At 39.4% G+C, this 18,025-nt stretch overlaps 1 protein-coding gene across 1 annotated transcript in view; it reads right to left on the bottom strand.

The window, feature by feature from the left end:
- FLT1 (fms related tyrosine kinase 1) overlaps nt 1-18,025 on the bottom strand; it is a 191,136-nt gene that overhangs the window by 51,532 nt on the left and 121,579 nt on the right. Inside the window, exon 15 of the mRNA XM_027877641.1 lies at nt 14,481-14,612. Within this exon, the coding sequence (XP_027733442.1) occupies nt 14,481-14,612 (132 nt within the window). The remainder of the gene's footprint in view (nt 1-14,480; nt 14,613-18,025) is intronic.

Genomic DNA, 18,025 nt, shown 5'->3' with positions numbered 1-18,025 from the left:
AAAGAAAAATATGTTGGGATCAGTTTCTTACTTTATGAAACAGACTCTATCAAATCTGCTGAAATGATCCTTCAAAATCAAATGTCATAGGCTCTGTCACCCCACCCCATGCTCCAAGGACCATTCCTCTGAGAGTGTATCTCTCCCAGATGAGAAATGCTATGACTTAGCAGACACACTTCCACCATAACATCTTATTATTTTAATTAACCTATAAATAAATTAAAATAGTCCACAGAAGTTCTGGCTGATGGGTTTACAAACTTTCTGATCCCAGAGACAACTAATTAAAAATCAATGGAGGAATTAAAAATGGAAAAAATTAGGACAGGAACAAAAGCCCAGTAAAGTGTCAAATCTGGAAAATATTAGCATTCCCTTATGGCCCTTAGAGGAAATTCTGAAGAAGAAGGAAAAAAAATTACTTAAAAGGGTTCCTTTGGGGCTCACAAAATTCTTCAAAGCAGAAGATTTTTTAAAAATTAAATAAAATTCAAGGACTTCTTTTTTTTTTTTTGTACTAACCAAGAAGAACTGCACACAGCCTTAGTTCCCCTCTCTTCACTCTCCTGATCTGATCTTCTTAGTATTAAGATTCTGGTGGGTTTGTTTTGGAGTGAGATGAGGCTGGACCACTCCTAATCACTTCATTTCCCAAAAGGGTTTCAGAGATCAAAAGCTCAGCACTGACACTTTTAGACAAGAAAGGAAGAGCCTTAAGTGTCCAAGTGGTGCCTCTGGGAGAAGGAGAGGAGATGATTTAGGATTTTTCAAGGAATTCTCTGGTGGATCAGAATAGTGATTCCAAATCTAGCCTGTCTATGGCACAATTTCCCTAGAACTTAACAAAATTTTTTTCTTCTCTCTTAATCCTACTTAAAAGGGGACAAATGACTGATCCTGAATTGCTAATTCACTTGGGCCAGGATTACATGCGTGTTAAGTTCTTTCATTCTTTAAATTTGGGTTTTCACAATTGTGATCCTTTACTCACCAAACCACAGAAAGCAATTTTCCCTAGTACACAACTTAGCAGGATGCATCTTTCCCCCACTAAGATTACCAGATCTTTCCTAACATACAAATCAAGCAAAGGGCATAAGCAAACTCCAATACCACCTGGAACCATTCCACTGGATGAGAATTTGCTGTACTTCTGGGCCTTGATTGTTTGTGTTCAGTCATTTCAGTTGTGTCTGACTTTGTGACCTCCATTTGAGGTTTTCTTGGCAAAGATACTAGAACAGTTTGTTATTTCCTTCTCCAGCTCATTTTACAGATGAGGAAACTGAGGCAAACAGGGTTAAATGACTTGCATAGAGTCACACAGCTAGTAAGTTTTTGAGGCTATATTTGAACTTGGGTCTTCCTGACTCTAGCCCCAGTGCTCTATCCACTATACCACCTAGCTGCCTAGTCCTTGACTGACCTATCTCCAAATTACAAGAGTTTATGACCTGACCCCTGTTCACACCAGATGTTGATAACTAAGCAGAAAATTTAGTGGAAACTGACTTCATTCATTTAGGATTGTAGTATTTAGGGCTAAAAAGGTCCTTAGAAATCCTCTATACCAACCCCTTCATTTCATAGATGAAGAAATTGAGGCCGGAGAGTAGAAGTTACTTTCCCAAGATCTCAGCAGTTACAAGTAGCCAAGACAGAACGTGAACCCACCACCCCAATGACAAATCTAGTACTCTTCTGGCTATGCCATACTACCTTAAGTCAAATCATGGTTGATATTCCTTAAACCCTATGAGACTGATCTCACCACAGGAGCCTAGAAGCCTTCTTTAAAAATACAATGAAATGACCCTATCCCTCCATAACACTCATATGATAAATGTAGTCTGAGTTCTAAGTTAATACAAGCTGGAGCTTCCTCCTACACAATATAGAGTCTTTTACTGACTTGTAGTATTTACACACACACACATCCTTGTTTATGCTGCAAATGGGTTCCACGTGGCTTACTGGGGATAGGCTCAAGCGACGTGGTAGTCCTGGAAGGATGGAAATACTGATAATATCTAGATCCACAGGATTATCTATAGACAAACCCCTCCAGACACTCTTTCTATGGAATGCCCTGGGAGAAGCCCACTCAGATTGTGGGAACTCTCCTATTGCATTCCCCAGGATGGGAATCTGACCTCCAAAGTCTAATTCCATAGTCCTTACTCAGGCAAAATTCCTTTCAGTGGGACTAAATCAGGCCTTAAACGTGTGTGTGTGTGTGTGTGTGTGTGTGTGTGTGTGTGAATATAGTTTGTGTATGTAATTTTAAAGTAACCAAAGGGGAAAAAACCTCAAAGAAAAAATTCTTTAAGAAGGAAATAGAACTCTAGGGTTAGAATCTAGAAGAATCTTTAAGAATTCAAATACCACAGACATGGAAACTTTAACAGTGAGACAGGAGAAGGGATTACTGATACATATACTGTATAATTGTATATTTACTCTCTGTTTCTCTCCTTTCTCTTTCCATCTCTGCTGTTGTTCGGTCATTTCAGACTCTTCATGACCCCATTTGGGGTTTTCTTGCCACATATTAAAGTTTCACATTTCCTTCTCCAGCTCATTTTACAGATGAGGAAACTGAGGCAACAGGGTTTAGTGACTTTCCCAGGGTCACACAGCTAGTAAATGTCTGAGGCTGGATTTGAACTCAGGAAGATGAGTCTTACTGACTTCAGGCCTGGCATTCTGTCCACTGCACCACCTCTAATTCTCTCTATAAAGCCATTACCAGGAAGAAAGGAAACAAGCATATATTAAGTTCCTACTATGTGCCAGACACTGCCCTAAGCACTTGACAAATATCCTCACAACAACTCTGGGAGGTAGGTGACATTTACATTATCCTGATTTTACAGTTGAGGAAACTGAGGCAGACAGGGGTTAAGTGACTTGCCCAGAGTCACAAAGGAAGTGTCTGAAGCCAGCATTGAGCTCACTCCAGGCCCAGAACTTTATTTACTGCCACCTAGCTGCCTCTAAGCAATATTGGGGATGCTTTTTAAATATTCACTGATTCAGAAGGAAATGTATTATTCCATTAAGTCCTCAAACCCACATCCTATAATAATGTTAATACTAATAGCTCCTACTCATAATAATGTTAATACTATTAGCTCATAATAATGTTGCTTTTTTTTGGCTAGGCAATGGGGTTAAGTGACTTGCCCAGGATCACACAATTAGTAAGTGTTATGTGTCTGAGGGTAATAATGTTAATACTAATAGCTCATATACTAATAGAACTTTTAGGTTTATAAGAGTCTCTGGATATTGTTTCTTACAGGATGAACATTCACCTACTGTCCAGACTAACCCTAAGCCTAATCAGTCAATGAGAGCTGATGAGGTTATTGTGTGAAACAGCCCAGCTGCACATGGTATGGGAAAGGCAGGAGGAAATGGGGGTGGGACGCATCAATAATTAAGAATGATTTATCATGTGGTCACAGAGATATTGGTACCATATGAGAGGCATGAAAGGCTAGTCCCAGGGTAGCCCGCCTCCACGAGTACAGTATGATGTTGTTTTTATTTGGAGGTAACGAGAAGGCCATGATGAATTAAAACACTATAGATTTCCTCCATGGCACTGAAGACAAACAACTCTGAAAGACTTGGGAACTCTGATGAATGCAGCGACTAGCTGAGGAGGAAGCAGGCTGCCCACGTCCTGACCAAGAGGTGATGGACTCAAGATGCAGATGGAAACAAACATTTTGGGACACGGACAATGCAGTGGGACTCTTTTATTCACTTCCTCTTCCTAAGCAGTATCAGAGCCCTGGCAAAAAAAAAAAATCACTGCAGGTGGATGGGCTCAGACTCTCCACACATTCTTGCCTGGGGCAGCATGAGCATCATTTTATTTTACAAATATATATATATATAAACAGATACAGTGCACAGAGCTGAAGGGACTTGCTTGCAATTAGCACACAGCTAGTCAAAGGCAGATTCAGGACTTGAACCCAGGTCTTATGACCTCCTGTTCAATATGTTCTCCACTGTACCTTAAAACCTCTCTACGAGTAGGTCCTAGTTATTTTTATTGCATCCTTTTGCAGTAGGAAAGGATGGGAAAATTGAGCTACTGAATGACTCATCCAGTGTAAGGACTAGTCTGTGGGGAAGGTTTAATACATGTGAGTCACCGCAATAAGCAGTTAGCCCTCTATGCTCCTGCTCATGTCACATATTTGGGAAGGGGCAAAAACAGTGTTAGTGCCACATTACAGCAGCACCAATATCAGGGACGGAGTGTACTCGATCTGGAATCCGAGAAGCTAGATTTGAATTCTGGCCTTGCCACAGCCTGTCTATTGAACAAGTCACTCAACCTCACTGATGGGCCTCAGTTTCCTTCTCTGTAAAATGGGGGAGTTGGACTAGATGATCTCTAGGTTCCCTTCTAGTTCTAAATCCGTGATCCTTTGAAGCCTAGACAAATGTAATTGAATTGAAACTATCACGGAGTTGGGAGGCTCAGCTCTGGTGCTTATGTGGTTCTCAGAAAGGTCAAGCAACATCACAAATAAGGAAGCCCCACAGACAGCAGGACCCATAGCAATTTTCACTAAAAAAGGACAAAAACTGCTTTTACTTTTCATTTGCGTATTTCTAGGACCAGATAAGCTGCTTCATCTTGGGCTGCAAAGGGCAGCAGGGTATGAAAGCATTTAGATTTGAATGGAATTTGAAGTTCCTTCCATCCTGAGAGTGTTTAAAATAGTTGTCCTAAGTGGAACTTCCTCAGGCAGAGTTCCATAGCATGTTCTCATTACGACATCATGGAGTTTTTGTTTTTTTGTTGTTTGGTTAAACTGGAATTTTGTTGACAGGAATCTTGCTTGAGCTAAGTGAGTCTCTGCCTGGAGCTAGAAAATCTTTCTGTGCTACAGTCCCCTTATTTGAAATGGGATTTGGCCTGTCATGGGCCTGCTTCTAGACCCCGAAGCCAAGAAGGGTACAAGACTGCACCACACTTAGAAAGCCCAGAGGCCAACTCCAAGTTAGCTTATCTTTCATGGCTAGCAGCCTACTCTGACCCCACAGGGAGGAAGAATTTAGCAGAATATCATGGAGTTTGGGGCTATTTTGCACAGAATTCTTCCTTGATGATACTAGGTAACTCAGCTCTCCATTCAACCCCTTGAGAAAGTGACATGGTATGATGGTCACCATTTTTCTCAAGTAAAGTATGATTGTTGAACAGTAATGATGTCATATTTCTGTAAGAGAAGTATTGCAAGTATCCCAATTTTATAGGGGATGGGGGAAAGAACTGAGTAATAGAGAATCCCTTGCCAAGAATAGCCCAAAAAAGATACACAAGAGTCAGGATTTGAATACAAGTCTTTTCTGATCCCAAAGCTCATTTGTTTTCCACAACACTTTGAAAAGGCTGATCAGATCTGATGGGTACTAGGAGGGTCTTCTGACCCCAAATTAAACCCTTCACTGATGCTAAAACTCTCACTATTACCAGTTCTTTGACTAGAACATGGCCCTCTCCTAGCCTTTACGTAAAAGGTGAACATTTCTGAAGGGGTAACATAATGGGGTCTTCAGAGACTTTCTCTCGTGAGGAGAGAAATTGCCTTCCTAACTTGGTGATGGGACCTGGATGGAAGAAAAGGGGCATAAAATGGAAGGACAGCTGGGGATGCCAAAAGCACACCTGCCAACTTCACTGTTCTGCCTAAAGGTTCTCCTGTTCTGGATTTGTGGAGATCTTCTTATCGGCAAGTAGGTGTGCCTCCTACAGTATGATAAGCAAGTGAACTGTGATGTGAAATCAGGATGATCCTAGCAGAGCGTTCAGTGAAAATCACACCCAGGAGATGCCAAAAGTTCAAATTATGTGCCCTTGGGGAAGTCCCTTCATGTTTTCTATAATGCTTTCTCTGTTGATGGGGAAAATAATGCTTTCCTCATAGGGTTGTTGTGAGATTCAAATGAGATAACAAACATAAAAAGTTTTGCACACTTCAATATAGAAACATGAATAACTGTTACTACTACTACTACTTCTGCTGCTGTTGCTACTGCTGCTACTACTTCTATTAAATGTTTATCAGATGATTATTGTTCATTTAAACCATAATTTCTTGTGATATGTCAGTAGACATAGCAGACTGTATTGTGATCGAATGCTACAATGCATGAATGAGAACGTATTGAATTTATATTCTTGGTAATACACATTCAATTTGTTTATCTTATATTATTTGCAATAATAACTATGAAATAAAGCTGTCCCCAAACCTCTTGCATACAAATGTGTCGCACTCTCATTGTCACAGGTTCACCAAATGCAACTCTGACAATGCTCTGTTTATTTGAGAAGTTATTATTTTGACTACTAGTCCTAGGTGTTGCTGTTTTTTAGTGTTAAAGCTTCTTTCAGGGAGCGCTCCACATGAGTCCCGTCCAAACCAAACAAGTCCTGTGATTATTTAAAGAAGCGACTTTGATTCCACTGTCCATTCATCCTTTTCAGATACAAAAATAACACATTGTTTTATCTAGGAGCATAAGAACCCCTTTTCAAAGGAAATAAAAAGAGCAGACAGTTTCCTTCCTGACTAATTCACAAACCTCTTTTCAAATCTGTTAAACATAGCCTCAGACATAAGTCCTCTGCCTGGCTTCATTTCCTAAGCTCTACTGGACAAGATAGGCCAATGTAAAACATTCATATGAGTCTCTTTTTTAATTATTATTTCTATGGCTACTACACAAAACTGAGTCTGCCAAAAGCTTGGCAAGTCAGCAAGGATGAATTATTAAGCTGATAAAAACTAAAGCAATTATTTATAACAAGAATCTGATGGCATATAAAAGACTTGTAGGCAGACACTGCATCTAACTCATCTGAACAACATCCAGAGATCAAATTTTGCTCAATAAGTCATAAAGTTGATGAGTAAGAGGCTTCAGGACGACTTAAAAATACATTTTATCACACACAAGCTGACTTGTCATGTAATCCATGTAATGTGAATTTTCAAAAACCCCTTTCCCAAAAGATTACCTCATCCCTCAGGGATCTCAGCATTGTATGATCTAGCCAACATACATGAACAAAAGTGTGGTTAAAATTCATATAAAATATTTTTATAGTTTTGACTGATTTGACACTACTTTCTCCGATAAGCTTCAGTCTTAATCTGGATTCTCTCTGTAAAGGTTTTTGGATAAAGTCCAGAGTACTTTCTGACATTTTAAGGAAAGATTGAAGATAAAAATGAACCAATCAATCAGAAAATATTTATCGAGTGAATCTCTGCAACTGTGGCCTTTTGCTCAACAAAGTGCAGGATACAAAGTCTAAGATGATTGTTCTCCAACAACTTCTAATCTTATTATTGACATGAGTCAACTTGGTACAGTGGAAGTAACAATGGACTAGGACAAGGAACTAGGGCAATGGACCAGGAATAAGTGCCCAGGACTCAGAGCTGAAAGGGACCTTAGAGATCATTTTGACCAGCTTCATTCCTTCCTTCCTTCATTCATTCATTCAACAAGTATTTATTAAGCACCTACTATGTATCAGGCACTATGCTAGCCATTGGGGATAAAAGAACCCTAAAAGAGGGGGCAGCTAGGTGGTGCAAAGGAAAGAGCACTGGCCCTAGAGTTAGGAGGACCTGAGTTCAAATCTGGCCTCAGACACTTGAAACTTATTAGCTGTGTGACCCTAGGCAAGTCACTTAACCTCATTGCCTAGCCAAAAAAAAAAAAAAGAACCCTAAAAGAGCTTACATTCTGCTGGGGAGGGGGCAGGGAACAACATGTGTACAGGTAAATATATGCAGCATATTAAGTAATTTCTTTGGGAGAGGTCATAAATACCTAGGGAGAGAGTGGGATAGGTCTTATGTGGCACTTGTCATTATTCAATCATTTCAGTCTGCTCTCCATGACCCTATTTGGGGTTTTCTTGGTAAAGATGCTGGAGTAGTTTGCCGTTTCCTTCTCCAGCTCATTTTACAGGTGAGGAAAGTGAGGCAAACAGGGTTAAGTGACTTGCCCAGGGTCACGCAGCTAGTAAGTGTCTGAGGCCACATTTGAACTCAGGAAGATGAGTCTCCCTCACTCCAGGCCTGGTGCTATATGCACTATGGCGCCCCCTAGCTGCTTCATGTGGCACTTGAGCAAAGACTAAAGTAAGCTAGGGATTCAAAGTGTCAGTACCAGGGTGTGAGGGACGCGTATGCAAAGATGGAAAATAGAACATTATATAAAGAAAGCAGCATGTGAGCTCATTTGGTTAGAATGTGTGTGAAGGAATGTAATGGGAAATAAATCCTAAAAGGTAGTCTGAAAGTTTAGGGCTGTAAAATCCAATCAGAGATGTTTACATTTTGTTCCTTAGACAATTGGAAGCCATTGGAGTTTATTAAGCAGGGGAATGATATAAGTGGGCCTCTTCTTCTTCTTTTTTTTTTTTAGAGGCAATCAGGGTTAAGTGACTTGCCCAGGGTCACACAGCTAGTAACTGCCTGAGGCCAGATTTGAACTCAGGTCCTCCTGACTCCAGGGTCAGTACCCTATCCTCTGTTCCACCTAACTGCCCCAACTGGATCTGTTCTTGAGGGATATCCCTTTTGTGGAGGATGTATTGGAAAAGGACGAAACTTGAGAAAGCAATTGCAATAATCCAGGCAAGAGGTGATAAGGTCATGAAGGCTCAGATTAATTAAATGACTAGCTTAAGGTCACACAAGTCCTAACAGCAAGGATTTAAACCCACATCCTCTGTCTTTAAATCTAGGACTTCTTCTATTACCTCTACCACTTTCTATGTGAGCTAGTCATAGGCTAGTCACTTAACCTCTGTAATGGTCAATTTTTTTCATCTGTAATAATATTTGCCTTGCTTACATTGTGGGGATGTTCTGAAGAGCAAATGAGATTATATATAGTGTTCTACCAGTGGAAGGTCTTACTATCAGTATTGAGATATGATAACTGTGGCAGCAAAGGATGGCTGGTGAATGAATCATACTGATAAGTGGGAAGAAATAATGTGTCTTCCAAAATGCAGCCAAGCTGATTAATTCTAATGACCAGGCTTGGTCTGGCAGAACAGCTGATAAAACATGCTTCACTCATCTCCACAGAGGGATGGGAGACTACCAGTACCATAAGCTGCATACACGGCTAATACAGTCTATTGGTTTTGCCTAACTGTTTTTGTTGTTATGGGGTCCAGTTCAGTGGGGTTATATTGACAAAAACCAATAAAACTTTTATAAAAAGAGTGTGTCTAATGCAAGGTCTTTACCCTCTGTAATTTATGTATAGGCAATCATCAACTTTTGAATGGATTGTGTTCCCAAAGTTCATTTGCCAGGTGTTTGGAACTCAATGTACTTTCCCATAGAAACAATGCTATAAATCATGATTAGCTTGCTGGACTAACCCACAGAAATGTATTTAACCCCTAACATACCAGAAGTATAGCACTAATGAAGTAACATCTCATTTAGCTGGAGGCCACTTAGCTGGTAAAGTCATGGAATCACAGACTCAGAGCTGGAGGTGGCCTCAGACTGCTATTGGAAACATGGAGTCTTTTCATGCCATCTCTCTTCCATGGCAATTTAAAATCATAAATCTGTAAGTTCTTTGAGGACTGTTCTTTGCTTTTGTTTTTGCCTTTCTTTGTATCCCTGGAATTTAGCTTAGTGCTTGTCCCACAGCAGGTACTTAATAAATGCTTACTGATTGATTCCTTGCTCTTTAGACTCTCAGACATATTCATGTTCATGTTCAATCTCTCCTCTAATGATCATGTATAGTTTTATGTGCTTTCCTATTGTACTCCTCCAATAGGATGTAAACTTCCTAAAGATAGCAACTATTTTTCCTTTTCTCTTTGTATCTCTAGTCAAGTTTGCATGTAGTAGGTGCTTAACAAATGTCTATTGCATTGGATTGCATTGGAATGAACTGTGATTGGAAGAGATCTTCCAATCCAGTATAACCTCTGATCCAATGCAGTATTCTCTTCTATAGCACTCCTGATGGGTATTCACCTAGCCTTTGCTTGTATGCTTCCAATGACAGGGAGCTCATTATTTCACCAAAGCTAAGAACTAGTAAAGAAGTAAAAAAAGTTCCATGTGCTCACTGACCAAAAGAAATGTCACAATGTCCATTCACTAAAACTCATGTACATTAAACATGGTCAGTAACTTATTTGTAAACAAATGTTGCATAAAGCAACTTCTTGGATCAATGAAACTTCCAGATAATCTGAATTGGAGAACCAAAGGCGGTAATTTCCCCTGCTGATCCTCTGGAGACAGACCCCATTCCTTTGTACAAAGTATTTTTAAGTGGGGAAGCGACTATGACTGTTTGGGGAAGGAAAACTGAGACATCAAAACACTAAGGGATATCTTTCTAATTGATATGAAGTGTCAATGCTACATCAAAGAAAAGGAGTTGTGAAGTTCCTGTTTCACTGGGAAATGTTAAGAGGGTACCAGAAATCAGCCACTATCCAGCCCTTACCACTGCTTATAACCCAAGGCTAACTCTGAGTGATCTCAAGAAATGTCCTTATAATACATAAAAAATAACTTCTCCTTTCCCCTCCTTTCTTCCCTTTCTTTTCCTCTTTCCTCCTTTATTTCTCCTCCCCCTCCCTTCCCTTTTTCTCCCTTTCCTTCTCTTCTTCTCTTCTCCCCTTCCCTTCTCTCTCCCCATCTCCTCTTTGCTTATACAAATCTTTCTGTCCTTCCAGACCTAGCTGCCCCCTGAAACATTCAATCCTCAAAGAACTCTTCAATTGAATTTTTACTGTTGATCTCTTACAGGTGTTATGTCTCTCCTTTCTGCTCTTTATCCCCTATCTTGAACTAGACATGGTTAAAGTTATACAGCAAACACTCACAGAGAGTTGGAAGGAGGAAGGCCACTGTAATGTGGGATGGTAGAAATGGACAGTCAGAACCTGTGCTTGCAATGGGAATGAGCTGCTCTGTGAAGTTCAGTTAGTCACTCATCCTCTCTGTCTTCAGTTTCCTATTATGTATAATGGCAATTGTTATCTCCCTGGAATGAATCTTTCCTCCTGGGCTTCCATAAGACTTTTCATCTCTGCTAAGGGACTTGTCATGTGCTGTCATAGTTCTTTGTATGCAGGTCCTACTACATCTCTACTACAGATAGACCTCTTAGATCTGAGCTCCTGGCTGTCAGGGGCTGTATTTCAGACATATGTGTCTCTCAAAAGCATCTAGTTTTGAACATAGCAGATGCTCAAAAAATGTTTATTGAATTGAATCAAATGTTTATCCTGACCACCTCCTGCAGTTTTTATAAGTATAAAATGATGCAGTGTGTGTGTGTGTGTGTGTGTGTGTGTGTGTGTGTAGGGAGAATTTCTCTGGCTTTGTTTTTATTAGTGGTTTGGATGGAGACATGGATGGCAACCTACCCAAACTCTAGGATGACATAAGACTAGGAAGATGACTGAATCACAATTCCGAAAGATCCTGACAGTCTGTAATGCAAGTTAGAATCTATTAAGATGAAATTTACTACAAATAATTTGAAATTTCTATATCATAGTTTCAAAAACTCAACTGGATAAGTCAATTATGAAGGAAATATGCTTAGAAAGCAGGAAATGTGAAAAAAGATTTTAGGCTTTTAGTGAATTTTAAATTCAAAAGGAGTCAGTGTTATGACATGATGGTCAAAAACCATACTACATACAATATCAGACCACATTAATGAACATCTAGAATCTCATATGTGGTTTAGTCGAATTTCAGGAAGGACACTGACATGTTCAAGTGTTCCCAGAGGAGGGTGACCAGGATGATGAAGGTCAGTTGAAGGAATTCAAGGATAGACTGCCATATTTCCTCACCTCCTTCCCAGACTGCCAATCAATGGACTCAAACAGGACAGGCAGGCAAGCCTAGTTGAAGCAGGAAGGCATCCCAAGGAAGATGCAGGAGGGCAACATGTGATACTGATGGGCTCATTAGCCCAAGATGGTGGGAACAGCAGCATACTTCAGACAATTAACCCTGCTCCCAGCCTGGATCCCATAAGCCATAATCCAGGGAAGCAACCTCCTGTGGAGATATGGCCTGACAGTTTCCTGTGCAGGTGTGGCAGCCTCTCCCTGTCTCCCCTCCTCCACCCCCAGTCCCCTCCCAGTAGCCACAACTACAGAATTACTGGGAAAAAAATTTCTTGGCCCTATCAATGTTTCAACTTCAGAAAGCGATATGGATTATTAGTGGAAATCACTTTAAAGAAGATACAGTATCATCTTCTTTACCACTGTACCATAAAAACCACAGAGCCTTTACATCTGATTTGTAGCAAAAATATTTAGTACGTATTGCTTCCCCCTATTAAAATGTGAGCTTCTTGAGATTAGGGACTGCCTTTCTTTCCTATTATATTATTAGTGCTTAACACAGTACTTTGCCCATAGTAAACACTTAATAAATGCTTTTTCATTCATTCATAATTATCCCAATAAAAAAAGACTCAGGAGGAACATAATTATGGTTTTCAAGTATCTGAAAGTTTGTTACATGAAATAAATATTAGGATTATTTTGCTTAGCTCTAAGTGGAAGTTACAGTGCGGCAAACTTGGGATCAATATAAAAGTGAAATTTCTAACAATTAAGGCCATCCAAAGTTGGAAGGAGTGGAAGTGAGTTACCCATTCTTGAGGTATTTGAGCAGAGAAATTTGTCAAGGATGTTGTGTAGGAGATACCTATTCATATATACCCTGAATTGGATGACATAGGAAGTTCCTTCTATGATTCAAGGACTGAGGTTTCACTGCTACAAATATTTTTCCCTACCAACATATAATAATAATAGCTAGAATTTATATAATGCCTACTATGTACCAGGTACTATGCTAAATGTTTTACAAATATCACATTTGATCTTCACAATCACCCTGGGAGGTAGATGCTATTATTATCTCCATTTTATATTTAAGGAAGCTGAGGCAAGGATTAAGTGACTTGCCCAAGGTCACACAGCTACTTAGGGTTCGAAGCTGGATTTGAACTCAGGTCTGCCTGACTCCAATGCACTATGTAGCTGCCTGCAAATGCTAAATAACTTATCTGTCTCTTGATTCTTAGTGTCTCAGCAACACCAGTCTTTAGCAACCCTGTCAATACTGCTACCACTGATGCTACTTAAAGATGCTCATAGCCAGGTATTCCTTGTGAAAGGCAAGATAAGTAGTTTTTCTTGTTTGGAGAGAGTCACAGGCTACAGGGTTCAATGGAGAGATCACTTAATATGATTCCTCCCCTATGTAGTCGTAAAAATTGAAAGAGGAAAAGGGGGAGCTTTGAGTAGTTGTTAGGAGAATTTGAAACACGTAGCTCTTCAAAAAGAAACAAAACCCTTTATTATTAGAATCCTGAAATTCCAAGATTTATTGTCAAGAGGGAATCTTGTGAAGAATTTTCTTTGGATGGTGAAAGTATCTACATTTAGAATAGAATAACTTCTCCAAGTAAACCCTTACACATATTTAAGCACAGTTAGAGAATATAAAATATTTAATATTCAAAGTTCTGAAATTTATCTTTGACCATTCTAAAAGAGACTTGTTTTCTGAAGTGTGCCATTGAAAGAATTCCGCCACTTAATTGTGAAGTTTCATATTATCCCTACACACTACAGATATTTACATTTTAAGTGTGCTATTTTGGCATTGGCTGAGACTATCGCACTCTGTAGTTTGGTGATTCTTGGCATCAGGCACCTGAAACTTCGAGCAAGCCCTTTTCTAGATGGGAGCCATGTGACCTGAGCAGGATCGAGTCTTTTTTTTTTTTTGTATTTTGCTGTTGAGGGATATGAGGAAGAAACATTTGAAATATTTGTTTTAAAGTTGTCTCATATTTATAATGTGGTATTAATCTCTGATAATAGTTTACAGTCTACTCCATGCTGAAACCAAACTCAAGAAAACATTCACCACAGCAATAGCAGCATCTGTTTGGTTTGTGGGAACTGGAATAGGAAAATGAATGAATGTGTGTGTGTGTGTGTGTGTGTGTTTTCTGTTTTCAGTCTACACCCATCTCCCCCTCCTTCACCCACCTTCCTCACAGGTGGGAGCCTGGTGCAATCGGTCTGTTTAGGTCAACACAAACACATTGGGAGCCACTAGCTTCCGTCCTTCCCGGACCCATTTCCCTTGTAAAAACTTCCCTCAGATTGCTGGGTTTTCAGTCACAGAAAGGCTTAGTCAGCCAGCTTCTTTACCTAAAGGCTTTCCAGACAGAGGCAGACCCCCTTGAGAGGAGGAAGGAGGTGGGAAAAAGAAGCGGGACTGGGGTGGTAGGGGTGGTAAGGGGAGGTGGGAATTGGAGCAAACAGGGAAATAAATGTCTGAGACATTTCTTGTTTGGGACTTTCTCATGCTGTTGTTTACCTTGTACAGTGAGGTATGCTGAGCTCTGTACAGAACCCTTCTGGTTGGTAGCTTTGCAATGGTAGAAGCCTTCATCCTCCTCTGTGACTCTTTCAATAAACAGTGTGCTGCTTCCTGGGCCCAAAATAATACCTAAGGAGTGAAAGAGGTTTAGATGAATGAAACTGAATGATAAACACAAACAGTGACTTTTGTAACACCACCGGCTTCCTACGATTATGCGTTCAGACAAGGAAATCCGAGCCACGGTGAATCCAGCACCATGCTGTTTATATGTTTTCTTTCTATTGTGTCTTTTCTATAGTATTTTTGCCATGATGGTGCCCAGAGTGGGAAGGGCAGAACTGTGCAATGTACCTCATAGTAGGAGATGAAATAAGTAAGCTTTTTGTCGTAGGTTAATTCTAGAGACTGAACATCAGAATAAAAACACACCCTCAACAGACAAGCCAAAGGAATTTATGTCTCACCAACTGAAAGGTTGGTCTGCTTAGACATAAACACAGATCATGTAGGATGGCATTTTGAAAACAACACGAGTGATTTAGAAGTGAGGAACTCTTCGTTCTAGTTCCAGTTCAATTCAGTTCAACAAGCATTTATTAAACACCTTACTGTGTAAAGCACTAGGGATATAAAAATAAAAATGAAAATAGCCCTCAAGGAACTTACGTTCTACAGGAGAGAAATAACATGTACATAGGTAAATAACTACGAAATTTACATGAATAATTTTTTTAGGGGGAGTAACATCAATAACAAGGGAGATCATAAAAAGCACCTCCACATTAAAAGGAGGAGGCTAGGTGGCTCAGTGGATAGAATGTTAGTTCAAATACAGCCTCAGACACTTACTAGCTGTGTGACCCTGGGTTAGTCTCAGTTTCCTCATCTGTAAAATGAGCTGAAGAAGAAAATGTCAAACCACTCCAGTATCTTTGCCAAAAAACCCTCATGGACAGTATTGGCATACTATGGTCCATGGGGTCATGAAGAGTCAGACACAACTGAACCACAACAACAAAACATTATCAGAGGCAGAGGTGAGGATGGGGAGCATTCTAGGAATGGGGGACAGCCAGTGTAAGGCAAAGAGTCCGATTCAGCCCTACCTTGGAGTGAGTGAAGGGGAGTAATATAGAATAAGTCTGGACAGGTAAGTTAGAGCCAGATTGTGAAAGACTTCCAATGTGAAACAGGGCAATTTGTATTTATATTTTATCCTAGAGACAATAGGGAGCTATAAAGAGCTACTGAAGCTTCTTGACATCAAGAACAATTATTTATCAACCACCTGATATGTGCCCAGCTCTGTATTGGACACATAGAAAAGAACACAACATAATCCCTACCTCAAAGGCTTATAATCTAACAGACATGACACAGTAGGGAATGATACAAGTTAGTGAGGGTAATTAGGTAGTATGTATTATGGACTCTGAAATATTTGTGGAGTTCAGAGGAGAGGCTGGGGTAGGCATCAAAATCTTCTCGTAAGAGGTGGATATGATGATGGGCCTTGAGAACGGGGAGGATTTTATCTTGGTAAATGGAGTAAAATATCGGTCTATGCCCAGTTTCTGCCATGCTGCTTTCCAATGTTCCCAACAATTTTGACCAAATAATGAATTCTTATCCCCAAATCTTGTCTTTACACTTGTCAAATACAAGGTTATTATGTTTATTTGCTGCTGTCAATTACATGTCTACTCTATTCCATTGATCTACTTTTCTATTTCTCAGCCAGTACCAGATAGTTTTGATAATTACTGCCTTGTAATATAATATCTGGTACTGCTAAGCCTCCTTCCTTTACACTTTTTCATTATTTCCTTTGATATTCTTGACTTTTTGCTTTTCCAAGTGATTTTTATTATTTCTTCTAATTTGGTAAAATAATTTTTGGTAAGTTAATTGGGATGGTGTTGAATACATAAATTAGTTTGGATTTTTAAAAGTAGAAAAAATAAAGGAGATATTTCTAGGTGAGGGAAACATGAACAAAGGCAGAGGGAGGACAATAGGAACTGGGGTAAGGAGGAGGCTGGTATGATTAGATTGGAAGTTATGTGCTGAGCAGCATTGGGGAAAATGTTGAATAGCTAAGGTGAGGTTCAGATTTTAGAAGTCCTTGAAAGCCTGGTGAAAGAGTCTGAACTCAATGCAATAAGAAATAGGGAACTACTAAAAGTTTTTAAAGAAGGCAGTGACATAATGAAAACGGTGTGGGTATGGCAGGAATTCCTAAGATGGATTGGAAGGGGAAAGCCTGGAATCAGGGAGTCCAATGAAGAGACTGTTGCAGTATTGAAGGCATGTAGTGAGGAGGACCTGAACTATGATGGATAAAAGGATGTCAACATGAAGCATATTTATCAAATCTTCTTTCATAATATTATACTCCTCTGTGTAATCTTTATGTAATAATTTATATAAATTGTAACATATCCTTGTAACATATGTAAAACATCCTTATAACAGACGTAAAACATATCCTTGTTGTTTGTCCTCTGTTCTTGAAGAGGACCAATGACATCAGGGGAGTGATGTCTTGACTTGCAAGTGAATTGGATTTAAGTGAGGCAGGGCTGTACAAAATCATGGACCTCACTCTCTCCTCCAGAGTCATCAGAGTCCAGTGGCAAGATAGAAGTCAACATGACTGATGATGGCCCAGGATGCAGTGGGAAACCTTGCCCTTTTTAAGTTAAATTCTTTCCCAGGTCTCAGTTTGTTCAATGTATTGATGTTCCTAATAATGACTCTGATGCCCTGCAAGATCCACCCCCCCCACCAAAGCCTTCTAATTTATCAAATAAATGTTTGATTATATTTGGTAGCATCATAGTGCTACTATCCATACATAGTAACTCTCACTTAAGCAGGATACCCCATGTACTTGTTTCTCCCTTCTCCTTTACAATGCTTTCCTTAAGCTAAAGAATGGATCATGCGACCTTCAATTACTATTGGTGCATTTCTATGGTACCTATCACGGAATTATAGAATAATTGCTCATCCAAGAGATACAAAGGACTTCAATCAATCAACTGATTAATCTTTCACACAATAAATATTTATTAAATGTCTGCTATGTGTCATGGCACTATGCTAGGTTTTGGGGATAAGAGCACAAAGAATGAAAAAATCCCTACCCATAACGGGGGAGGCAATAAGTAAATTATATATGTATATACACACATACATATATAAATATTATCATATATACAGTGTACAGTTAAAATTAAGAAATACACATATGTATATATAAATGTATATATAATCATATTTATACATTCAAAATTAAGAAATATAAATATGTACATATATATGCATATATATGTAGTAGTTTAAATACAAATTAGTTTGTGAGGGAGGGCACTAGCAATTGTAGTGGGGAAGGAAAAGGGGAAGATAGTGAGAATAAGGAAAGGAAGGAGATGCAGGTCTGTTTCAAATAACACCTGACACAAGAATACCCTCTGTAAAGTTAAGCAATTTAATAAAATCACAACACAAAGATGTCAGTGGAAACACCAATAACA

Source organism: Vombatus ursinus, unplaced genomic scaffold, assembly GCF_900497805.2.
Source record: "Vombatus ursinus unplaced genomic scaffold, bare-nosed wombat genome assembly UNPS02014813.1, whole genome shotgun sequence".
Lineage (NCBI taxonomy): Eukaryota > Metazoa > Chordata > Mammalia > Diprotodontia > Vombatidae > Vombatus > Vombatus ursinus.
The sequence above is the reverse complement of the archived record's forward strand: the minus strand, read 5'-3'. Positions and strand labels throughout refer to the sequence as shown.